General features: G+C 44.2%; 1 protein-coding gene across 1 annotated transcript in view; it reads left to right on the forward strand.

The window, feature by feature from the left end:
* LOC140396129 (V-type proton ATPase 116 kDa subunit a 4-like) overlaps window positions 1-27,045 on the forward strand; it is a 204,280-nt gene that overhangs the window by 170,809 nt on the left and 6,426 nt on the right. Inside the window, exons 16-19 of the mRNA XM_072484282.1 lie at window positions 2,237-2,457; window positions 4,200-4,303; window positions 23,145-23,252; window positions 24,563-24,680. Of these exons, the coding sequence (XP_072340383.1) occupies window positions 2,237-2,457; window positions 4,200-4,303; window positions 23,145-23,252; window positions 24,563-24,680 (551 nt within the window). The remainder of the gene's footprint in view (window positions 1-2,236; window positions 2,458-4,199; window positions 4,304-23,144; window positions 23,253-24,562; window positions 24,681-27,045) is intronic.

The following is a 27,045-nucleotide window of genomic DNA, read 5'->3' on the forward strand; positions in this document are numbered from 1 at the left end:
TGCCAAGGTGTCTAGGTAGCACTGTCTGGGTGCCAGTGGGGGTGCCAGGCTATCACCCAGCCCAGAGCCCGACCACTCTGCGGCCTCCAATGGCCTGCCCCCCCCCCCCCCCCCAGGTGCTGTTATATCTGGTCCACGTTTGTGTGGACTAATGCTAAACGGCGCCATGGCAAGGTTTCCCAGCTCAGGCCATTAGTTCCCAGGCTTTGGGAGAATCCAGGGTAGACATGGGTAGGCGAATGGCTCATTTGTTAATCTGGATCTTGCCCAACGAGTGCGAGATCCAGATCGCGAGGTATTCCGAGCATTGCAAATCCCGCGGGAGGCCTCTCGCAAGATTTAACAGCATCGTCGCATCACTGATCTGATCGTGCCCCTAATTTCCCAGTTCACTTTAGCCAACTAAAATGGGAGGCAGTGGCATAGTGGTATTGTCACTGGATCAGTAATCCAGAGATCCTGGATATTGCTCTGGTGATCCAGTTTTGAATTTTAAATTGAAATTTGAATTCAATAAAAAATCTGAAAATAAAAGTCGAATGATAATCCTGAGTTGATTATTGTAAAAACCCATCTGGTTTACTCATGTCCTTTAGGGAAGGAAATGTGCTATCCTCAGCTGGTCTTGCCTGAATGTGATTTCAGAACCACAGCAATGTAGTTTCAGAACCACAGCAATGTGGTTGACTTTTAAAATGCCCTCTGAAATAGCCTAGCAAGTCAGTCAATTCAAGGGAAATATGGGTAACAAATGCTGGCCCAGCCTGCGACGCCCAAATCGCATGAATGATTTTGTTTTCTTTAAAGCTGTCTTCATACCCTTGAAATTGCCTTTATTAAATTTTAAGTTAGACCCGCTCTTCCTCAAACTGAATGTAAAATTCAATCATGATCTTTATTATGTGCTCCTTCATTAACCCTGTCTCCTTGCACATTACCAGGTCTATTATAACCTGCTCTTTAGTTGACTTGAGCACTTGTTGCTTTAAGAAACTGTCCTGAAAACATTCTATCTTTTAGGCTACCCTTGTCAATTTGATTGTCCAATCTACATGTAGATTAAAATCACCCATGATTATTGCAGTACCTTCCTCACAAGTCCTCACTATTTCTTCCTTCATATGCTGCCCTACAGTGTTGTTACTATCATAGCACCAAGAAACAAAGTCCCATCATTTATTATATTTCCTATTATCTCTACCAAAACTGATTCTACATCTTGATTTTTAGATGCAAGATCATTTCTCACTCTTGCCCTTATGTCATCCTTAATTAACAGAACCACCCCATCACCTTTTCCTAGCTTCTTGGCCTTCTGAAATATCATGTACCCTCATCAATCCACTCTGTTACCTCATCAAGAAACCCCACGTTGACATGATTTACTCTCCATACTGGGGTTCCTTAAATAACCAATTTTTGCGGAAGTAACTATTCACTTTGTGTCAAATTATTATTATTAGAAGTTTCCACACTATTGAGGCTAAACTGACTGGCCTGTAGGTATCGGGCTTATCTTTAAACATTTTGTTTTGAACAAGGGTGTAACATTTGCAATTCTCCAGTCCTCTGGCACTTCTAAGGAAGACTGGAACATTATGGCCAGTGCCGTTGCAATTTCCAAACTCATTCCCCTCGGTTTCCTTGGATGCATCTCGTGCGATCCTGGTGCTCTACCACTTATACGGACAGCTTATTTAATACCCCTCTCCTTGATGAGCCTGAGTAAGGTTAAAGATTAGAAAATCTCTTTCACTAAACAATATCTGTACAGAAGAGATGTAGATATTGGCCAAGATAGCGACAGGACACTGGTTCCTCTTAGACCTATCTAAAAGATAGCACCTCTGATGGTTCAGCACTTCATCACTGCCCCATCTGCAACCTCTGGTGGACTTCAAAGATCTCAAGGCAGTTTTTTGAGGTAGAGCGTGAGAGTTCTCCCTAGTTACTGGCCAATGTCTATCCCAGAACCAATAACACTAAACAGATTATCTGGGCAGTATGCATTGTTGTTTTTCAGTTCATGCTATGCGCTAATTGGCTGCCTATTTCCCTACATTATAACTGTTAATATATTTTGAAAATACCTCATTATCTGAATGCACTATGTCCTGAGGTGACGTAAGGCGCTATACAAATACAAATCTTTCTTTACACACCAATTATTAGCGAGGAAAGACATAATTCTTTTTAGAGCTTGATAATTCATTCCCTACCTTTTTCTCTTTTACAGATACTTTAAGAACAAGGTCAACATCGTCCTTCAATTCATCCCTGAGATGATCTTCATTTTGAGTTTATTCGGTTACTTGGCCTTTATGGTTATTTTCAAGTGGTGTTTTTACAATGTTGAGATTTCTCAGATTGCTCCCAGTATTCTAATCCATTTCATCAACATGTTCCTATTTACTTACAACGATCCTTCCAATGTGTCCTTGTACGATCATCAGGCAAGTGTCTCTTGTTTTACTTGTGATGCCTTGACTAAAGTTTCATTACTAGCCTACAACAGAATGTGCTGCAAAGGTCTACTGATGTTCTGAATGAATTTGTCAAGCTATTGCATTGACACTATGTTCCTTAGTTGAGGGGTCCATTGAAGGTGGCAAGGTAGAAGGCTCAGAGGGTATTCTGGCCGGTAACATTTCACCCAGAGGGTGTGAAGATCTAGAACTCGCAGCCAAAAAGGTAGAGACAGAAATCCTCATAACATTTAAAAATACACTCTAATATGCACTTGAAGTGAAATAACCTACAAGGTTATGGACCTAGAGCTGGGAAAAGAGCTGGTGTAGGTAGCTACTTGCTGGCTGCTGTGGGTACGACGGACTGAATGGCCTTCTTCTTGCCGTAAACTTTTATGATTTGTCAAGACCCATACTGATGGTAGCTGCAAGAGTATCCCAACTTGAAACACTGGTTCGTGGGAGTGTACGGTTTTCTTTTTGGAATAGTATGAGGAGTCGCGTGAAAGCCGAGACATTGTGCAAGAATTATTAAATTAATGAAAAGACAAATACACATGGACAGAACCACAGTATTCTAAGATAATTAGGCGTATGAATCAATAAACACACACCGTTTATGTAGAATGTATCTGTTTCCAAAATATACTATCATCCTTGAACTTCAGACCCCCTTTCCACAAAAGACGATCCAAATTAAATCAATCTATGTCAAATCCAGATTATCGTTACCACACAATACAGGGATGATAATCAAATCTGGGAAACACATTTTCCTGGTCCAGTGAAGATATTTAAACCGCCTTTACAAAGGTTTCTGCATGGCCTAGGATCGAAGACGTGGAAGCGGGCCTAGCCTTCTGGCTGTGAGTTGTGGATTGGCGCCTCAGGCTGTTGGATGTAAAACCAGCCTCTCAGCTACAGAGAGTCCTGGCAATTATACCATTTTGCCCTTTGATTCTTCATTTTGTGTATTTGGCTGCCTGCCTCTCTCAAATTCCTTGACTAGAAATGAGCATGTATGTATCTCCACTGATCTCTGTCTACTAATACGCCGATTTACACCTGATCCTGCCCAAATACCTGCTAATCTCAGGGGAGGTTGCATCTTATCTTGCCTTTTAAATGCTGGCTACTGCTGTCTGTAGGCAGATTTCTATCTGTTCCTGCATGGATTGCATCCTATCATGCCTTGTGAAATTTGTTTTACTGCTGTTACTAGGCAGATCCATGGCTGATTCGATGATGATTTTGTGAGCCTGAATTTGTCGGTGACGCCAATGGCTACATTTGAAAAGACATAGTTTTGTTTTAGGATAGGCCAACAGCCTCACAGTTCCACAATTCACCTGAGCTTTGAGAAAAAACTGCCAGAATTACTGTTTCTGATCACAGTCCAGTGACAGTTGCAGCAAGTGTTTGGGTGAAGATTGGACTCAATTGTGGTGTTCCCATGGCAGAATAGCCTGAGAATACTTACCTTGGCTCACACGATGAAAAAGTATCTGTTAGATACTTTTGGGTCACTGTTGTCACGGGGACTGAATTCTAGTGAGGTGACAAGGAGAGGAGGCCAGCAAAGAAACAGGTTGTAAACATGTCCCTTCCGGAAGTTGATTAGAGATGCAAATATTATTCACCATTACCAATTGCTAGTCCAGGCGAGCTCAGCGGGCAGTGAGTAGAAGTTCAGTATATCTTGCTAAATTCACTTTTTGTTTTTGCAGCAAGAGATTCAGAGTTTTCTGGTGATTGTTGCCATCATTGCTGTCCCCTGGATGCTTTTTCTCAAGCCCTTCGTTTTGCGATCGAATCACAGGAAAGCTCAACGTGCGGTAAGATACAGATCGTCCAAGCTAAGGTTTGACTGCGTTGAATTGAGGGTCAACAATTGGAATGGGACAGACGATTCTGGGTACCGTTCCAATTCTCATCTCCCTTGACCTTTTCACAACTTGTCCAACTCCACTCGTTCCTCTCCCCAGCCCTTTCCCAATAGCCCGTCAATTTGTTTCTCCATTGATGCTCATTGAATTCCCTTTTGAAAGCCACTGTGGTGGGAGGGTGATGTTGTGCTCGCGTTAGCTGTGAGCGCAAATGGCGACATGGGTGCAAAATCTCACGAGAATCAAAAAATCTAAATTCTTGCCGCCGAGATCTCAATTTCCGATTTTCCCTGTCCCTCACCGGTGACGTAACGAAGTTCCCGCCCGGAAACGGTGGGAACCTGAATGAAATAAATTTTAATGAATGTTAACATACTTAAAGGGCACCCCCGCCATATTTTCCCCCCAATATTTAGGATGACGCCCCGCCGGCAGGGTTTACAAACAGGTATTTTAAAACATAAAGCAGCCGAGGCGCAAAGGTAAGGATGGGGAGGGGGGGGAGGGGGAGGGGGAAGAGAACATGCTTGGGCAGTATCCTAGCAACTGGGCAGTGCCACCCTCGCAGTGCCAGGGGTGAGCTTACTGGGGAGTTTCATGGGGAGGTGAGGAGGGTTCTCCTTACTTGTGGAGTGGGAGGTTGACCCGGTGCTTGTTTGGGGGGGGGGGGGGGGTTGTTCCACTTATCCGGGGGGTGAGGGAGTATTTTCTTCCAGCACATATAGGGACACCCTTTTAAAAACGCCCCGATCCCAGTGGAACTGGCGTTGCTGGCTCTCTGATCGAGGTGCACAAAAACCGCGTGACATTAAAACCACGCTTCCAGTTCTGTGCGCCGAGTGCCATATCACCTGGAGAGAAAACGCAGCTGGTGAGCTGCACGCCGGCTTTCTCCCCTCAGCCAGCTTTCTGTGCACCGACTGCAAAATTCTGCCCCCCATGTTCTACAAGGTTTCATCGTGGATTCCTTGCTCTTGTACCCTATGCCCCTGTTAAAAAAAGCCCAGGGGCACATATGCCTGGTTAACTACTTTGCCAATCTACCCTGCCCCCTGCAGCAATTTGTGCACGCATCCCCCCAGGGCTCCTACCCCTCCACTCTCTTTAGAAATGTGCTTTGTTTTCATCTAGATTTTCACAGTAACTTCATTGCAGTGTTAATATAAGCCTATTTGTGACACTAATAAAAGATTATTATTAGATTATTGAATGATTTATGACCAAAGTCTCTTTGGTTTTCACTCTTACTTCATTCAGTTACTTCAGTGCACCTCACCTGGTCCTGGTAGGTCAAAATGACTCTGGAGTACAGTTAACCTTGTTTTCAACTGAACCAGTATCTCAATTACCTCCTCTTTTTAATCAATTATTGAATACTTTTAAACACTTGCGATAGGGAATACAAGCCATATTTATGCAAACTTTCCGCATAGCTTAAGCCTTTAAGCCACTGATTAACTCTTTTTTTTGTTCTGCCAGGGATAGTTGCTTTTTTAAGGTTCTTTCATGGGAGTGCTGTTGGCAAGGCCAACATTATTGCTCATTTCGACCGAGCCTCGGAATGTTGAACCACCTTTGCAAACTGATTTAGTCCATATTATATAGGTACAACCCACAGTGCTCTTAAGACTTTGACCCACAGAATACTACAGTGCAGAAGAGGCCCTTCAGCCCATCGAGTCTGTACCGACGCATGAAAGGCAACTGATCTGACGTGCCAAGTACTCATCCAGGTACTTTTTAAAGGATGTGAGGCAACTCCCTGTACCACCCTCCCAGGCAGTCCATTCCAGCCCATCACCACCTCTGGGTAAAAAACATTTTTCTCCGATCTCCCCAAAACCTCCTGCCACTGACCTTTAACTTGTGTCCCCTCGTGACTGACACTTTAACTAAGGGGAACAGCTGCTCCCTATACACCCTATCCATGCCCCTCATAATCTTGTGCACCTCTATCAGATCTCCCCTCTTCTCTGCTCCAGCAAAAACAACCCAAGTCTATCCAATCTCTCTTCATAACTTAAATGTTCCATGCCAGGCAACATGTTAAGTAATGGGTTAAGAGACATTGCAATTAATTGGCTCATTCATGTTACGTATCCATTAATTGACACTTAGGTGGCCTCTGTGAGGTGATGTACAGTTAGAATTTTGTGCAAAGGCTGTTGGAATGAAATAAATGTGTTTGTGAAAAAGGAACAGAACTTTAGACTCTTCATATCACAGCAACTAAAACATCTAACAATTGGTAGCAGAGGATGGTTGCTGTGTAAATGTGAAGGGTTGAAAGATACAACTTTTCCTGATCAAACCAAGGAGTGAGTGAGAAAAGAAAAAAAACAAAGGGGATATATGGCTGAACCGAGGATAAAGATGGCTGGATATGACTATCCCCCCTTATTTTCTGAAAGGGAATCGTACGACCAATGGAGAAGTGCAGTAGTTATGTGGACTAAGGTACCTGCTTTGGGAAAGAGAAAGCAAGGTATGGCATTAGCTCTTTCTCTACCATATGGCAGTAAAATCCGAAACAAAGTGCTTTCTGAGCTGGAATTGGAAGAGTTAGACTCAGAAGAAGGTCTGGAGACTTTATTACATTATATGGATAAGATTTATAAGAAAGATGACTTGTTAAGTGCATTTGAAGCATGGTCGGATTTTGCTAAGTTCTGGAAAATGGAGGAGATCTCCATGGAAGACTATCTAATGGAATTTGGCAGACTATATAAAAGGCTGCAGAAATACAACCTGGAATTTTCACAGTCTGTGTTGGCCTTTAAATTACTTGACTGTGCTAGAGTGAGCAACATGGATAGGCTTCTGGTTTTGACAGGAGTTCAGTTTACTGATAAGGATACCTTATTCGAACAGATGACAAAAGCTTTACAAAAGTTTCTGGGGAAACATTCGATTCCGATGGCTCTGATGACCCAAATAGGTCAGCCTGCAATAAGGCAGAATATGGAAGATACACTACTAACAGGATGGCGAAATCGTATGGCTACAAACAGGGCTCAAGACTATAGAAGGAGACCAAGACAAGGAAATTATGAAGACAGAAACCCAGTTAGAACCTACAATAGGAAGATGAACCCCAGAAATGCACGGGGCATGATAAATCAATGTTTTCGATGTGACTCTCAATACCATTATGTTTTCAACTGTCTAACTCGTTATGATAGTGTTTGACGCAACACATGACAAGGAAGAGGCAGAAGAGGAAAAGGATAGTGACCAGAAAGAAGGCATTGTCCTATTAACAAGCAATTTCACGCCGGTAATGAGGTTATGGTTGCAGAATCCTTCAACTGTGCTGTATTGGACAGTGGCTGCACATCTACTGTGTGTGGAATTGACTGGTTAAAATGTTACCTGGACTCTTTGAATGCTGAAAGTCATAACAAGGTTAAGGAATTTGAAAGTTCCACAAGTTTCAGGTTTGGGGATGATAAAATACTCTGAAGTTGCTGAAAAGAGTGGTGATCCCTTGCAATATTGCCGGAGTGAATCATTTCATTAGCACGGATGTTGTATCAAGTGAGATACCTTTGCTTCTGAGCAGACCGACGATGAAGAAAGCACACATGAAACTGGATATGGAACAGGATAAGGCAACAGTTTTTGGAAAGTTGGTGGACTTACAATTTACACAGTCGGGACACTATTGTATTCCATTACTGACAAATAATATTTCAAGTAGAGTGGTTAAGGATGTGTTCATGGCAGTTGAAAATGGGACTTTAGCTGATAAAAAGCTTCTGGTATTAAAACCGCACTGGCAATTTGCACATCCATCTTCTCGGAGGCTGAAAATTTTATTAAAGGATGCAGGGGTAAGGGATGACGACTATGCTAAACTGATAGAACAGGTTAGTGACCGCTGTGAAGTTTGTAGGAAGTACAGAAGGACATCAGCACGACCGACAGTAACCCTACCTTTGGCCAGGGATTTTAACGACATTGTGGCCATGGACCTTAAGATCTGGGATAAAGCAAATAATATATTTATTTTGCATTTTGTAGATTTAGCAACCAGATTTAGTCAATCAACGATTGTACAAAGTAAAGAAAAGAGAGTAATTCTGGATTAAATCGTGGAAAAATGGATAGGGACAGGAATGGGTCCACCGGCAAAATTCCTTACGGACAATGGGGGGAGAATTTGCTAATGATGAGTTTAGGGATATGTGTGAAAACATGAATATCAGAGTTATGAATACGGTTGCAGAAAGCCCATTTAGTAATGGTGTCTGTGAAAGAAATCATGCTGTCATCGATGACATGCTTCTGAAAATTTTGGCATATCGACCAAATTGCAGGCTAAATTCAGCTTTAGCATGGGCAGTACATGCAAAGAATTCATTGCAGATGGTTGGGGGCTATAGTCCTTATCAATTAGTGTTTGGCAGAAATCCTAAAATTCCGTCCATTTTGGATGACCAGCCTCCATCTTGGGAGGGGACTACAATTAGCTCTGGTTTTGCTGAACATTTAAATGCATTACATAGCAGTAGAAAAGCTTTTTTGGAAGCAGAAATCTCTGAAAGAATTCGCAGAGCTTTAAGACATAACGTACGGCCATCAGATGCCGTTTTTCAGCAAGTAGGCATGGCATACTATAAGAGAGACAATTCTAATGAATGGAAAGGCCCAGGGAAGATCATAGGCATAGATGGCAAAACAATTATTTTGCAACATGGTAATCAAACTGTTAGGGTACATTCATCAAGGATAATGGGTACAGATTACAAATTTTCAAATTTAGACGGAGCAGACAGACATGACGAGGAACCAGAGTCATCTGGTACGCATGTGTTACAGAACTATGAGGACCAATTAACTGATACAGACAGGGTTTCTGTGGAGGAACACAACATTTCTGATGAATTAGAACAGTCCATTTTTCTGAAAGGGCAACTGCCAAAGGTTGGTACAAAAGTACCAACCTTGCCTGAAGGGTCTAGTCAATGGAAGGATGCAACTGTTATTAGTAGAGCAGGGAAGGCCACTGGAAAGTATAAACATTGGTTGAATGTACAGCATTCAGGGGAAGGAGTCAAGACAATGGATTGGGAAAACGAAGTTCAAAAATGGAGGGCACAGAAACGCAGTGCCAGTTCAGATAGTACATCGGATAGTGAACAGGTCTGCAGGAAAAGGTCGAGAACTATTGAAAGGACATCCCACAGCAGAAGGGAAAGATCAAGCAGTAGCAGTACAGAACGAGATACCAGGCGGGAGAGGGGACGTAGTTTATCAAGATCTCGGAACATGAGTAAGACTACGAATACTAATAGGAGTAGAAGCCCACATGCACGTGAGATTTTGGTGGCTTCAAATAAATTAGATGAAAAAGTTATCAAAGAAGCTAAACAGCAAGAATTGCATAGTTGGAGTGAATTTCCGTAACAGCTTCCCATAACAATCTCCCCGAACGGGCCCCGGAATGTGGCGACTAGGGGCTTTTCACAGTAACTTCATTTGAAGCCTACTTGTGACAATAAGCAATTTTCATTCATTTTTCATTTCAATTTGGGGTATGCACGGAAGTACCGGATAGGGGACAAAGAGCTCTATCCCACAGATGGATTTGCACGGAAAAGGTTCTTCCGGGTGGAACTTGTAAGGCAAGGGGATTTGAAGAAAACTTAGAAGATCAGGATTTAAGGGTAGATTCACCTACAGCAGGAAAGGTTATTTTAAAGATCTTCTTGGCTCTATTAGCCACAAAGGCATGGGAATGCAAATCTATAGATATAAAAGCTGCCTTTTTGCAGGGGCATCAGCTCCAGAGAAACATTTTTCTCCGTCCTCCTAAAGAAGCAGCTAACACAGAAGGGGTACTCTGGAAGTTGAACAAATGTGTATATGGATTAAATGATGCATCTAGAGTCTGGTATTTTTCGGTAAGGTCAGTTTTGTTAAAGTTAGGCTGTTGCCAGTTGAAAGCAGATCCTGCAATTTTTTACTGGCACTATAAAGGAAATCTTTCTGGCATTTTTATGATTCATGTCGATGATTTTTTTGTGGGGTGGGACTAGTGATTTTGAAGCTATTGTAATCTCTGGTTTGAGGAAAGAATTCAGGGTTGGAAGTCAGGCTTCTGGTGCATTTAAATATATTGGACTGGAAATTGGACAGACTAAGTTAGGGGCAACTTTACGTCAGCAATCTTATTTGGAAAGCATCAGCCCAATAGCAATTAGTCGTGGCCGAGTTTCACAAAAAGGCGCAATGGTTTCAAAGATAGAAAAAGAGCAACTGCGAAGTTTAATTGGGCAACTGAACTGGTTAGGTAGGCAGACTAGACCGGACATGAGTTTTGATGTCTTAGAGTTGAGTATGAATGATCCCAAAGTGGAAGACATAATAAGAGCAAATAAAGCGTTGGCCAAACTAAAAATGCAGGAGTGTGTTTTGAAGTTCCCGGTTTTAGGTGACCTTAGGCACTTGAAACTCATAGTTTATAGTGATGCGTCCTACGCAAATTTATGTGATGGGGTTTCAAGCGCAGGAGGTTTTATAGTTTTCCTTTTGGGGAACAATGGTAAATGTTGCCCGCTTGTGTGGGAAACAAAGAAAATAAGGAGAGTGATAAAAAGCACTTTGGCTGCTGAGACGTCAAGCCTTGTAGAGGTGGTGGATATGGCCTTTTATATAAGTATGATATTGACAGAAATTTTGAGATTAGGGGATTTGGGTAATATACCTATTGACTGTCACATTGACAAATCCCTGTGGGAAAATGTGCACTCTACAAAAAGTGTCAATGAAAAGAGGTTACGGATAGACAGCGCAAGTTTAAAGCAGATGTTGGACAGAGGGGAAATAACAAAAATTAAATGGGTCGACAGGAGCTATCAAGTGTCAGACTGTTTTACAAAAAGAGGGGCGAGTTCACAGAAACTTTTGGATATTGTTAATGAAGGGCGCTTGTTTCTGTGACTTTTTTTTTCTTATCCAAACAAAAAAAAGGGGGGGGAAATCATGTGTGTGTTTTTGAGTTTCTTGAAATTTAGTTTTCACCTAATTTTTTTTTTTCTCCAAGGAAGGGGGGACTGTTAAGTAATGGGTTAAGAGACATTGCAATTAGTTGTCTCATTTATGTTAAGTATCCATTAATTGACACTGATACGTAAAGGGGCTTCAGGTGGTCTCTGTCAGGTGATGTATAGTTAGAGTTTTGTGCAAAGGCTGTTGGAATGAAATAAATGTGTGTTTGTGAAAAAGGAACAGAACTTTAGACGCTTCATATCACAGCAACTAAAACGTCTAACACAACATTGTAACCCAGGTAACCGAGTGTTAGGGAAGCAATCATGATATAGTTTCCAGTTTCAGGATGACATTGCCAGTCCTGATGTTATGATGGAAGGAAGGTCGTTGATGAAGCAGCTGAAGATGGTTGGGCCTAGGACACTACCCGGAGGAACTCTTGCAGTGATGCCCTGAGGCAGAATAGATTGGTCTCCAACAACCACTGCCATCTTCCTGCATGAGTGAACACCGTTTTTTAAAACATTGTGACTGACATCTATAACCTTGCTATTGCTTGAGAGTAGCCTGATGGTACAGTAATTGGTCAGGTTGGATTTGTTCTGTTTCAATGGACAACACATCTGGCTAATTTTCCACATTGTCAGGTGGATGCCAGTGTTGTAGCTACACTGGAATAACTTGGCCAGGGGCTTGGCTGGTACTGGACCCATAGCCTGAGCTGTATCCAGTGCTTTCCGCTGTTTCTTGACTTTGTTGGCTGGTTTAGCACAGGGCTAAAAAGATGGCTTTTAAAGCAGACCAAGGCAGGCCAGCAGTGTGGGTTCAATTCCCATACCAGCCTCCCCAAACAGGCGCCGGAATGTGGCGACTAGGGGCTTTCACAGTAACTTCACTTGAAGCCTACTTGTGACAATAAGCGATCTTCATTTCATTTTTCATTTTCATTTCATTTCACCTGGCATGAATTGAATTGTTTGCAGAATAACAAATGTGATAGGATCATAGAGCTTTGATCATTTTCTTTTCTTCTTTATTCTTTCATGGGATGTGGGCATTGCTGGAAAAACCAGCATCTGTTGCCCATCCCTCATTGCTCTTGTGCTGGCCCTGTTAGGCCACTTCAGAGGGTAGTTAAGAGTCAACACAATTGCTGTGGGTCTGAAGTCACATGTAGGCCAGACCATATTTCCTTCCCTCGAGGACATTAGTGAACCAGATGGGTCTTGACAACATTAGTTTTCATGGTCATCATTACTGAGACTAGCTTTGTGGGCTGGTTTAGCTCAGTGGGCTAGACAGCTGGTTTGTGATGCCAAACAAGGCCAGCAGAGCACGGGTTCAATTCCTGTACCAGCTGAGAATTCTGAATTCTCCCTCTGTGTACCCGAACAGGCGCCGGAATGTGGCGACTGGGGGCTTTTCACGATAACTTCATTGCAGTGTTAATGTAAGCCTACTTGTGACAATAAAGGTTTTTTATTTACTTATATTCTAGATCTGTTACTTGAATTCAGATTACATAAGCTGCTGTGGGATTTGAACCCATGTCTCCAAAACATTAGCCTGGGTCTCTAGATTATTGGTCCGGCCCCATTACCACTACGCTACCATCTCCCCCAAAGCATTGGTTGAGAGATTGCTTTGTTCTGTTTTGCCGGATTGACATCTTCTGGTGCTGCTCCTGGCATGATTGCCTGCACTCCTCATTGGACCAGGGTTGATCCCCTAGCTTGGTGAATTATGGTGGAGTGAAGGAGACACTAAGCTCATACGCAATTCAATGCTGCTGATGGATTTTTCCGACAATCGGCAATGGTTTCATGGCCATCATTAGACTTTTAAAATTCCAGATATTTTATTGAGTTTAAATTCCATCACCTGCCACGATGGGACTCGAACCCGGGTCCCCAGATCATTATTCTGGATCTCTAGATTGCTAGTCCGGCGGCAAGACCGCCTCCCCAGAAATCCTGTTCCCCAGAGAGCAGTGGAGGCTGGATCATTTACTATAATCAACGGCGATTTAGAAAGATTTATGATCTACAAGAAAGTTGAGGGTCATTAGGGGAAGCCAGGCACACAAGAACACAACAGATCAAACATGATTTTATTGAATGGCTGAGCAGGCTTGAGGGGCTGAATGGCCTCCTGCTGATCCTAGTCTTGATGTTTTTTTGAAGGCTGTCGTGGGAAAATTCATCGATAGAATGTAGATTGGTGAGGGAGAGGTCAAGTAGCTTTTTCACCTTTTGATGGTTCCATCGCCACCTGCCGCAGGCCCAGTTTTATTTATCGCTAGAATTACTCACAGGTCTCGTTTAATGTAATGTGTGAGCAATTGTTAACCAAAAATGACTCATTTACATTTATAACACGCATTAACAATGAGATGAAAAGAGCAGCAGCAAAGTTTTACTTTTTAACACTTTTCAGCAGTGCTCAAGAGCCTCAATCCCATTAACATTTATACAGTAGCTTCAAGATAGTAAAACATTGTAAAGCACTTCACAGCGTGGGCAATCAAACATTGACACTGAACTGGAAAATGAGACATTAGAGCAAGGTATCCAAATGCTTGAAGGACTAAAGGAGAAGAAAGAGTCAGGGAGTTTTGGCGAGGGAATTCCAAAGTTTGGGGCCTTGGCAGGTGAAGGCGTGCCTGCCAATGATGGGGCATGCACAAGAAACCAGAATTGGAGGAGAGTGGTGATCCTGGGAGTGCGGTGATCCTGGCAGTGCCATGATCCTGTCATTTGTAGGCCTGGAGCACGTTACACAGAAACATAGAAAATAAAAGCAGGAGGAGGCCATTCAGCCCTTCGAGCCTTCTCCGCCATTCATTATAATCATGGCTGATCAAGTTCAATACCCACCCCCAACCCCATATCCCTTTAGCCCCAGGAGCTATAACTGATTACTTCTTGAAATTACACAATGTTTTGGCTTCAACTACTTTCTGTGGCATTGATTTCCACAGATTCACCACTCTCTGGGTGAAGGAATTTCTCCTCGCCTCAGTCCTATCCCTTATCCTCAATCTATGACCCCCTAGGTCTGGACTCCTCCCACCATCGGGAACATTCTTTCTGAATCTACCCTGTCTAATCCTGTTAGAATTTTGTAAGTTTCTACAAGATCCCCTCTCACTCTTCTAAACTCCAATGAATATAATCCTAAATGACCTAGTCTCCCCGCATATGACAGTCCCGCCATCCCAGGAATCAGCCTGGTAAACCTTCGCTGTACTCCCTCCACAGCAAATACATCCTTCCTCAGATATGGACACCAACACTGCACACAATACTCCAGGTGTGGCCTCACCAACGCCCTATACAATTGCAGTTAAACATCTCTATTCCTGTACTCAATTCCTCACACTCCGAAGGCCTTCATACCATTTTCCTTCTTTACTGCCTACTGTACCTGCGTGCTTACTTCCAGCAACTGAAACACGAGGACACCAAGGTCTCGCTGAGTATCCTCCTCACTCAATTTACACCCATTCAAATAACAATCTGCCTTCCTAATTTTGCTACCGAAGAGGATAACCTCACATTTACCCTCATTAACGTATGGGTGGCAGAGTTTTGGATGAGCTCAAATTTACTAAGTTTGAAAGATGGGCAGGTAGGCAAACAGCAGCACATTTGAATAGTCGGGTCTGGATGAGGGTTTCATCAACAGATTAGAACAAAGAACAATACAGCACAGGAACAGGCCATTCGACCCTCCAAACCTGTACCAGTCATGATACCACCCTTGGCCAAAACGCTCAGCGCTCGCAGATTAACTGCGATGGAAGAGACAATCCCTTCTGTTTACTCTCTATTAATAAGTCATGATAATTGTACTGTTTGATACAAACCCCTCTTCAGGAGGGCACGGTAGCATAATGGTTAGCACTGTTCTTCACAGCTCCAGGGTCCCAGGTTCGATTCCCCGCTGGGTCACTGTCTGTGCGGATTCTGCACGTTCTCCCCGTGTCTGTGTGGGTTTCCTCTGGGTGCTCCGGTTTCCTCTCACAGTCCAAAGACGTGCAGGTTAGGTGGATTGGCTGTGCTAAATTGCCCTTAGTGTCCAAAAAGCTTGGGTTGGGTTGGGTTACTGGAATAGGGTGGGGGTGTGGGCTTAGGTAGGGTACTCTTTCCAAGGGCCGGTGCAAACTCGATGAGCCGAATAGCTTCCTTCTGCACTGTAAATTCTATGATTCAACTTTGAGACTGTGTTAAACAATACAGTGGCTACCTTGTGACTGTGAAGTACAGGTAAATCACAATGTGAATACTTTGGGCGCGATCCAATGCCCACGCTGCGCCCTAAAAGCAGCTCACTGCAGTGCTGCTCTCGGGATCTACCTGGCTCTCAACGCCTCTCAAGATCCAATGCGATCTCGTGAGACGTTGCAATGTAAATGGGCGGGATCACTTTTTGGCAAATCTGCATATTAGAGCGAGACCGCTAGTCTCACTCGAATGTGCAGGTTCCCGAGGTAACTGAGGCATTGGGATCTATCCCCTTCACCGCCGAGATCTGGGGTGAGTGCTGCTCAGTACTGGTCCCCACAAACGGGTAACAGTGTAAACCCCCCTCGGTCTGGGCCATTAACACTCCAATGTATAAAAGAAACATGACAATGTAAATGTTTAAGAAGGAATTGTAACGTAAAGAGCGATTATGTGTGTAATGTTATCAAAATTGAATGGAAGAAATTCAAGGGAATGTGTAACTCTGATGGAAATGTACAGTCAAGACAATTTGAAATGTTCTGTAATGTTTATGATAGATTTTATGAATAAAGTATATTTTTTGAAAACCAGACTGGTCCCCACAAAGGGGGACCAGTTGGAACGGCACTCGTGGGGGTCTGCCAGGAGACCGGAGGCTCCCAGCTACCTGCCCTTTGGGCAGGGTGGTGCCCTGGCATTGCTGGTGCCGGTGGGCACCCTACTGAGGCCCTATGGGCAGCATGGTAGCATAATGGTTAGCACTGTTGCTTCACAGCACCAGGGACCCAGGTTCGTTTCCCGGCTTGGGTCACTGTCTGTGCAGAGTCTGCACCTTCTCCCCATGTCTGCGTGGGTTTCCTCCGGATGCTCCGGTTTCCTCCCACAGGTCTCGAAAGACGTGCTTATGAGGTGAATTGGACATTCTGAATTCTCCCTCCGGGTACCCGAATAGGTGCCGGAATGTGGTGACTAGGGGATTTTCACAGTAACTTCATTGCAGTGTTAATGTAAGCCTACTTGTGACACTAATAAAGATTATTATTATTATTACACAATGCGAGTCGTGTTGTATAGCCATGGGTTTCCCAGTGCTGCAAGTGCCGGAAAACACTCGGATAAACGTGCTCCCTATGGGACTTTGTTCCCATTTAGTTGAATCGAGCCTTTTGTCAGTACAGAGATGTGTACATAGTTTCTGGAGCAGCACAATTGCAATGTACAGCATGATAAATATTTAGATTTGCAATAACACTAGGTAAGGATCATTAACTATTCCTGGCAGAATTTTACATTTCCATGGATGGAGGGATGGGGAAAGACTGTAAAATCTTTCGAACCTAAATTTACACAATTGATGGGGCAGCACGGTGGCGCAGTGGTTAGCATGGTGCCTCAATGACTACCGTCCAGTGGCCCTGACATCAATCGTAATGAGTGCTTCGAGAGGTTGGTCATGAAGCACATCTATTCCCATGATGCATTGATCCACTGCAATTCGCATACAGCCGCAAACGGTCCACAGCAGACACCATCTCCCTTGCCCAACACTCATCCCTGGAGCATCTCGACAACAAGGACTCCTACGTCAGACTCCTATTTATTGATTACTGCTCCGCCTTCAACACCATAATCCCAGCCAAACTCATATCAAAGCTCCAAAACCTAGGACTTCGCTCCTCACTCTGCAACTTGATCCTCGGCTTTCTGACCCATAGACCACAATCAGTAAGGATAAACAACACCACCTCCATGATAGTCCTCAACGCCAGGTCCCCGCAAAGCTGCATGCTTAGCCCCTACTATACTCACTGTACACACACAACTGCGTGGCAAAATTTGGTTTCAACTCCATCTACAAGTTTGCTGACGACACGACCATAGTGGGTCGGATTTTGAACAATGACGAGTCAGAATACAGGAGGGAGATCGAGAACCTAGTGGAGTGGTGTAGCGACAAAAATCTCTCCCTCAATGCCAGCAAAACTAAAGAGCTGGTCATTGACTTCAATAAGCAAAATACTGTACACACCCCTGTCTGCATCAACGTGGCCGAGGTGGAGATGGTTAACAGCTTTAAATTCCTAAGGGTGCACATCACCAAAAACCTGTCCTGGTCCACCCATATCGGCGCTACCACCAAGAAAGCACAACAGCGCCTATACTTCCTCAGGAAACTAAGGAAATTCGGCATGTCCACACTGACTCTTACCAACTTTTACAGATGCACCATAGAAAGCATCCTATCTGGTATGGCAACTGTTTGACCCAAGACCACAAGAAACTTCACAGAGTCGTAAACACAGCCCAGTCCATCACACAGACCCACCTCCCATCTATTGATTCTATCTACACCTCCAGCTGCCTTGGGAAAGCGGGCAGCATAATCAAAGATCCCTCCTACCTGGCTTACTCACTCTTCCGACTTCTTCCATGGGGCAGGAGATACAAAAGTCTGAAAACACGCATGAACAGATTAAAAAACAACTTCTTCCCCGCTGTTACCAGACTCCTAAACGACCCTCTTATGGACTGACCTGATTAATACTACACTCCTGTATGCTTCACCCAATGCCGGTGTCTATGTATTTACATTGTATCCCTTATGTTGTCCTATTAAGTATTTTCTTTTCACGTACTAAATGATCTGTTTGACTGCTCACAGAAAAATACTTTCACCGTGATTTGTTATGTTGTAGGTGTAACATAAGCGCCTTTCTTTATGATGCACTTGACAAAGAAAGGTTCAGACGTGGAGATAACTTCAACACATTTATTAAACAATTTACACTTCTATTACTTGGGTTCGACACTACTGCTAATCCTACTATAGCTACCCAGACTGACTAACCAGTTGCTGCAATCCACGTGGTGGGTGTAATATTGAATCAATCCTGTGTCTGTACTCACGGACTGTCTCCACTGGAAAGAGGCAGATCATGTGTGCGGTGTCCTTTATATATGGGTTGGTGTAATGCCCCCCCTGTGATCGTGTCACCTCCGTGTGTATCGTGAATGTCCATTGGTCGTGTCCTATCTACCTGATCTATTGGTTGAGTGTGTGTGTGATGTCTTTGGTGCTCCCTCTAGTGTCTAGCTAGCCTACATGCATTTACATTGATGCACATCACCACATCCCCCCCCTTTTTTATATGTTACATATTTTCTGTACACTTTAAGAAAATTGAACAAAAAACAGGTAGATACGTTAAGGTGTATACAAGTCATGGGAACAGTGATTAAACAAGATGTCCAAATCATTCGTGTGAGTCCAAAAACCATCAATCATCATGGTCAAATGTCTCTCTTGGTTATGAACGCCATCAACGTCCCGGTGCCACAGGAACCAAGAAGTGGTCAAATCACCTCGCTGTCTGATTTGGAGTCCCTTTCTTTTTCGATGTTTGTGATGGTGCTGTCGGATGACATCTTGTAGCTGATAAGGTGTTGACGTTGAAGAGGTACCATCAGCAGTATCATTCGAGGTCATGGATGTGCCATATGTTGAAGTTGGATAAGTCTGTACATACTGGTTCTGGCCACATGCTGTGCTGGAAGGGTGATCCTCCTGAGAACCGTTGAAGCTTGTTGAATTGGAAACAGAATTGCTGCTCGCATAAATACCTGGTGATGGTGTGAAACTAGAACCTTGCATATGATAGGAATATGCCGTCTGGCCAGGCTGGGGTGCAGCAAATCCTAGGCTGTAACTAAGGCATCCAGTCTGTAGTACAGATCGCGCTTGCGGTAGTCCTCCTTCGGTCTTGATTCCATTAGTGGGCAATCCGTAGTGCTGGCCTGTTTGAGAATATGCTGCATAGACTGCTGGCTGCTGCATGCCTGAATACTGGGTTTGTCCAGCATGAGCTGTCATTGGCTGCACTGCTGGTGTGGAAAAAATGTGTGGGTATAGCTGTGATGAATATTGGTGTATTCCTCTTGGACTGTAGCCGCTGTTTGTTATTACTGACCCAGTGTAATTGTTAAGTGATCCATCTCCTGTCGTTGTGGCATCTGCTGTCACCCTGAGCATGCCATCACTGAGGTTGCGGCACTCCCTGTCTGGAGTAAAGTCCGGCTTACGTGAATCAGAGTCGGCTTTTGGTTGCTCCACATCTGGAGTCTGGTCTGTTTTAACTGAGTCAGTGTTGGTTTGTTGATGCGCCCCATCTGGAGTCTTCGCAGGTTCACTAGAGTCAGCTGAGATTGCTTGAAGCTGCACGTCTGGAGTCGGAACATGCAGGAATGCATTGACTTGTGGAGAGGTTTGAGCGAATGAGGGTGGAAGTATCATGGTGTCACCAGTGGTCTCACAGTGATCGTCGAGTGCCTCTGTACACACTAGCTGAGGTCTGTCACTTTGCACATCTTGCATGGGAAGTGGGATGCTGTCGTCACTCATCTCACATACCGTGGGTAGATCCTCAGTAGCTGCTTGTTGTTCACTTGGGTTGGGTAAATTGGCAGAGTCTTCATCTGGTAGTGCAAACAATGTGGGTGGACTGTCATTGTCTTGCTGTTGTCCTTCATTTGGGCTTGGACTGTCATCGTCGCTTTGTTCTTCACTGTAGTATGATAGACCGTCATGGTCGTCCTGCTGTGCACTGGAGTGTGGTAGACTGTCATAGTCTTCTTGCTGTTTACTTGAGCATGGCAGACTTGCATCGTCTGCCGCTAGTTGGTCAGAGGAGGTTGCTAGACCCTCATGGTCTTGTTCCTGCAAGGACTGCGCGTCGGAATCTTGCGTCGCTTCTATCGTGGAGGCTGTCCACGAGCTCGCTGTGGAAGCTTGTGACACGAGTCACGTCTTGTGTGTGCAAGGACTGTGCTCTGGAGTCTTGCGTTTCTGCAATTGTGGAGTCTGTCCACGAGCTCGCTGTGGAGGCTTGTGACACTGGAGTCACTTCTTGTTCATGCAAGGACTGCGGTGTGGAATCTTGCATGTCTTCTTTCGTGGAGCCGGGAACCCTGAGCGGTGCGTGGACCACGCTCTGTGTGGCAGCAGGCCGCTCTCTGTGGGCTTGTACCGCTCTCTGTCTCTTGGTGTCGGGCTGCAGCATCATCCTGCACTCACGAGTCGGGATGTCATATCTGCTGGGCTGACAATCCTCAAATCCGAAGAACAAATCCGCGTCTGCGTCGGATTCAGTACGGGGGTCGCCAATGTGCAACACGTCTAGTTGTGGTTCGGATTTGGTACTGGGGTAGCCTCCCAAGGTGAAAGGTTCGTCTGAGTCGTTGTCTTCTAGGACCATATCATCACTGTTTGCGTCGGAGCTGGCATTGGGCTCGCGAGGTCCAGAGAAAATGTAAAGGTCGGTATCTAAGTATTCAAGGTCGGAATCATCGGTTTGGGCGTAGGTAACTGCTTATTGCAGGGTTCTTCGGAGGTTAATTTCATTTCCTGGTTCAATTTGAGGCATTGTGCTGTCATTCCAGGTGAAGGAAGGTTGTTTTACGGCTTTAAAAGATTTTTTCTTTGATTTGGGATGTTTCCCCTTTAAATGGGCGTGGTCCGGGGCCTCTGACATCATGACGCATGTGACGTAGCGCGTAGGAAGCGTTTGCGCATGCGCAATCGCTGTTCCTGTACTGATGGCCGTTTTTGTGAGTGCGCATTCGTGGCGTCTCATGCATGCGCAAAGGGACCTTCCCGTTCTGTGCGCTTCTCGCGCAACTGTGCAAGTGCAGTCCCTTTAGAAAGATGGCCGTCGATCAAAGCTGTTCTCTGCTCCGGGATCTCGGCCTCGTGGTGAGTACTAGCGCTTCTCTTACCTTTTCTTGCTGGTTGGAGTGTGTTTTCCTCACAGTATTTGCCGAATTTGTCCAGGACTGCCTGGAAGCCGCTCCTGTTTTGCCCGTTGGAGAACTTGAATTTTTAAAAGATTTCTTCTGCTCTGGCACCGGCTATGGTGAGCAGAAGCTCTGTCTTTTCAGCATTGGCCAGGTCTTCCAGGTCGGCTGCTACCAGGAGGAATTCAAACATTTGCCGGAATACCCGCCAGTTTTCGCGGTGATCGCCGTGGCACTGGAGCTGCTGCGAAACCGGGATCTCGAACATCTTGCCTGGGTATCGTTGCTGGTTGTCACTGTACACTGAGGTATGGCTATGAGGATTGAAACAGTTCAGTCCTGGTATCATGATTTGTTATGTTGTGGGTGTAACATAAGCGGCTTCCTTGTGGTGCACTTGACAAAGGAAGGTTCAGACGTGGAGATAACTTCAACACGTTTATTAAACTATTTACACTTCTATTACTCGGGTTTGACACTAGTGCTAATCCTACTATAGCTACCCAGACTGACTAACCAGTTGCTGCAATCCACGTGGTGGGTGTAATATTGAATCAACCCTGTGTCTGTACTCACTGACTGTCTCCACTGGAAAGAGGCAGATCATGTGTGTGGTGTCCTTTATATATGGGTTGGTGTAATGCCCCCTTGTGGTCGTGTCACCTCCATGTGTATTGTGAATATCCATTGGTCGTGTCCTATCTACCTGATCTATTGGTTGAGTGTGTGTGTGTGTGTGATGTCTTTGGTGCTCCCTCTAGTGTCTAGCTAGCCTACATGCATTTACATTGATGCTCATCACCACACACCGTACCTCCGTATACGTGACAATAATCAAACCTATCCAACCCCGGTTCGATCCCGGCTCTGGGTCACTGTCCATGTGGAGTTTGCACATTCTCCCCATGTCTGCGTGGTTCTCATCCTCACAATCCAGATGTGCAGGATAGGTGGATTGGCCAGACTAAATTGCCCCTTAATTGGGGAAAAAAAAACGGTGCACTCAAAATTTACTTACATTTTTTTTTTTTTTTAATTACCCAATGGGGAAATGTTTTTTCTGTTGCCTCCAAGATGTTTCACCAGATTTTCATCACATTTACATCTTTCTCGATGAATTTTCCAGCAAATGAATTAATCTTGTACTGCTCTACTCTGTCCTACTGGGAGCTGAATACGAAGAAAGCCTGGAAAATGTTCCAGCTGTAGTTGAAACATTCAGATGCAAGGATATCCGCAAACAAACCTGGAGGTTGATGCAGTAAAATATCCCTGTTGTTTCCACACTCTTACTGTACTATAAAATTAGATGACAACAGTCCTGTCCTCACCAGTACTGTACCCCAGTATTAAACTGTGATAGACGTGTCCCCACCAGTACTGTACCCCAGTGTTAAACTGTGACAGACCTGTCCCCACCAGTACTGCACCCCAGTGTTAAACTGTGATAGTCCTGTCCCCACCAGTACTGTACCCCAGTGTTAAACAGTGATAGACCAGTCCCCACCAGTACTGTACCCCAGTGCTATACAGTGACAGACCTGTCCCCACCAGTACTGTACCATTGTTATACAGTGACAGACCCGTCCCCACCAGTACTGTACCCAGTGTTATACAGTGACAGACCTGTCCCCACCAGTACTGTACCCCGGTGCTATACAGTGACAGACCTGTCCCCACCAGTACTGTACCCCAGTGTTATTATTGTTTTACAAAAACACTGAGCTGAAATCATTTTGACAGTAACTTAAGATCCTCTTTTCTTTTCTCTTAAGTTGGCGTCTACACCAGAGAATATTTATACTTCACCTGATATTGAGGCTGATATCCTGCCACCCCAGCAAAGGAGTACTGGTGACCATGGTGATGGCCATAGCGAAGAGGTAAATCTAATATTTTTCAGTCCAAGGATGAAGACCAGCTTGTTATGTCAACCAAATAACTATACAAGGACAGGCACTAACAGGGACACAGTTTTACTTTTAATTTTCTGCAATGAGGGAAGATTGTCAATACAGAAGAGTGAGTTTGTGATCCGCACCATATGCAGAGCACTCCTCTTAAACATCTGCAGTCTGTCTGCATATTTGTGATTTGGCACATTGCTAAGAACAAAAAACAAAATCAAATACTTTAGAAGTGATCTGAGCAAAGTAGAGAAGGATGCTGCTGAATTTGGTTGCTTTTGGAACAAACACGCAGAGTTGAGTGATGTGTTGGGTGCTCTGCTATACAGACGAACCAACACGGTTGCGGATGGTACAACTCACTTTTATTACTAACATTTATTTACAATGGTAAACTGGTTACTGTGGTTCGATCATAACCCTTGAGTCTGTGGACCTATCTCTAACACTATGTTGGAGTGGCACTCAGCACATGGTGGATGTCTGAGTGGCTTGCTGTGAGCTCTGTGCCCTGAGCTGTCTCCTGCTGTAATGAGCGGGAAGTGTCGTGTTCCCCGTTTTGTAGTGTGTATGCTCTTGCCTGTGATTGGCTGTGATGTTGTGTGTGTATTGATTGGTCTGTTGATCTGTCCATCAGTGTGTATGTATGTTTGCACCATGATGTTTACCTGAATATCATGACATTGAGCAACTGTCTTTTAATCATTATTCCTGTATTTGAGAGCAAGGACATACATACACACACACACACACACACACACACACACACACACACACACACACACACACACACACACACACACACACACACAAACATCCTCATCTTAATTAAGGTATGAGCGTTTGAAGATTCCAAAAATGTAAAGGAGGCATTCGTCAATGTTGTGAAAAAGCAACATTATTACTTTGTGCCTTGCATTGTGGAGTCACTAGGAATCTCCCACATTGAAACAAATTGCCAAACTCGCACCATCATTCCTCTTGTGGTCACTGCCTCGTTGGACTTGGCAAAAGATGTAAATACTCTTACTGTCCACTTTTTCCCCTCCCAGCCTCCCTCACTCTGAAATGAGCTCACCCTGTGCAGACCAATAATTGAAGACCTGCTGCTATGTGTGACTGAATCACTTGCTGCCTTTGCCAGCTGAGACCTGAGGGGTGGAGGGGGTAGCCGCGAGGCATGGTGCGGGGGTCAAGGGAGTGTCCTGAGTTATGCACTTTGTGAAACTAAAAGCAGGGTTTTGCCATGGCTGCAATCAACATTTCTCTCTCTTCTATTATTCCAGTTCAACTTTGGTGACGTCTTTGTGCACCAAGCGATCCACACAATCGAGTACTGTCTAGGCTGCATCTCGAACACTGCATCCTACCTCCGGCTGTGGGCTTTGAGCTTGGCTCATGCAGGTAAGCAATCAGATAGGCTCCAGCCGAGGTGACAGATGAACGGAGACGCTACGGGCTACGGATGAAGTAAATGGATAAATGAACTCGTCGTGTGAGTGACACATTCCAAGTATACAAAGCTCACATTGTTTCAGATGTCAGCTAAGCATTCTGTAAAATCAGGAACCGTTCTGCTCAACTATTTAAAAGCACTGCAGAGAAAATCTCCCTCGAACAGAATTCACTTTGACAGTTATCCAGTGAGGGTTGAGAGGGGAGGAAGCAGGGAAATATAAAGCATTGGGAAAGAAAAGTTAAAATAAAAAGGCTTCTACTTCAATTTTAATTCGCAGATGTTTCACATTAACCGTGCCTGATCTTCACCTATCCTATTTAATGAAAGTATGTGAGTACTTTCTCAATGCTGGTGTACAATAATAAACACTGGTGTATGATATGGTGCTCTGGGGACCCGGGTTCAAAGCCCACCAAGGCAAATGGCGACATTTGAATTCAATAAAGATCTGGAATTAAAAGTGTAAAAGGTGACCATGAAACCCACCTGGTTCACTAATGTCCTTTAGGGAAGGAAATCTGTCGTCCTTACCTGGTCTGGCCTACATGTGATTCCAGATCCACAGCAATGTGGGGGACTCTTAAATGCCCTCCGAGATGGACGAATAAAAAAAAAAAATTGTAACAAAGAAAATCTAAATTTGGCTTCATTAAAACCATCAGGCAAGAGTTTATTTAATTTTTCAGCAGCCTCGTAATGACAGCAGGCAATAGGGAAAGAGGGCCCGAGGGACAAAACAGTGCTGGATTTCTCATTTATTTAACAATAAAATTCCCATAAATTACCTTTTAAAATTTTCAAAGAAATGTTATTTATGCAACAGAATTATTCTTTGATTTTCAGGATATCATGCCAAAATATGACATTATTTGAACTTTAATAATTTCCCATTTTAATCATTTGATACGAAATGCTTCACAAGGGCAGCACAAGTGGCTAGCACTGTAGCTTCACAGCGCCAGGGTCCCAGGTTTGATTCCCCGCTGGGTCACTGTCTGTGCGGAGTCTGCATGTTCTCCCCGTGTCTGCGTGGGTTTCCTCCGGGTGCTCCGGTTTCCTCCCACAGTCCAAAGATGTGCAGATTAGGTGGATTGGTCATGATAAATTGCCCTTAGTGATCAAAAAGGTTAGGAGAGGTTATCGAGTTATGGGCTAGGGTGGAAGTGAGGGCTTAAGTGGGTCGGTGCAGACTTGATGGGCCAAATGGCCTCCTTTTGCACTGTATGTTCGATATATGTATGACCCGACACACTATTTGGAACAATCAGAAGTACACATTTATTTCTAGCTGGTCCTGGTAATGTTTGTTGTCCACTAAAGGTAGCACGGTAGCACAGTGGTTAACAATGTTGCCTCACAGAACCCTTTCAATTCCACCTCAGGTGACTGTCTGCGTGGAGTTTTCACTTTCTCTCTGTGACTGTGTGGGTTTTCCTTAGTGTGTTTTTAAATATTTACTTACATTATTCACTTATTTGCTTTTTAAAAATCAATTTAGTGTACCCAATTCATTTTTTCCAATTAAGGGGCAATTTAGCATGGCCAATCCACCTACCTTGCCCATCTTTGGGTTGTGGGGGCGAAACCCCGCAAACACGGAAAGAATGTGCAAACTCCACACGGACAGTGATCCAGAGCCGGGATTGAACCTGGGACCTCGGAGCCATGAGGCAGCAGTGCTAACCGCTGCGCCACCGTGCTGCCCTATTTGCTTTTTAAAAATATATTTTATTAGTTTTACCACCAAATTTGTGTACTATTTTAAAACTTGGGGAGAAATTAGAACTCACCCACTCACCAGATACTTGCCAAACAGCTAGCTCCTTTCCCTGCAGTAGACTAAAAACAATTCCTACAGAGTGACAAAGATATAAAAATGTAACACCTTCACTGAATGCCCCAACTGACCAAACAACAAGTCTGCACACGTTTACTTAACTGCACTGAGGGGATCTGCATTTATAACCAACTAAATTGGAGCTACAGTAATCAGATTCAACCAGTTACTTAATTATTGTTATCAGTTACAAGTGAAGAGTTTAATCGGAGAATGGATTCAGACAGCTGAAAGTATGACTGCCAATGGCACAGTGATTAAATATGGAATGTGGTAGAGCCTAGAATTGGAAGGACGCGGATATCTCGGAGGGTCGTACAACTGGAGAATATTAGAGATGCGGAGGGACGACGCCATGGGAGGGATCTGCAAACAAGGATGTAGATTAGTGAACATAGGGCTGATGGATGAATGGGACTTCACTGTCGCTGAGTCAGAATCCTGGAACTCCCCCTCTAAAAACACTATGGGTG

Source organism: Scyliorhinus torazame, chromosome 19 (genome assembly GCF_047496885.1).
Source record: "Scyliorhinus torazame isolate Kashiwa2021f chromosome 19, sScyTor2.1, whole genome shotgun sequence".
Taxonomy (NCBI): domain Eukaryota; kingdom Metazoa; phylum Chordata; class Chondrichthyes; order Carcharhiniformes; family Scyliorhinidae; genus Scyliorhinus; species Scyliorhinus torazame.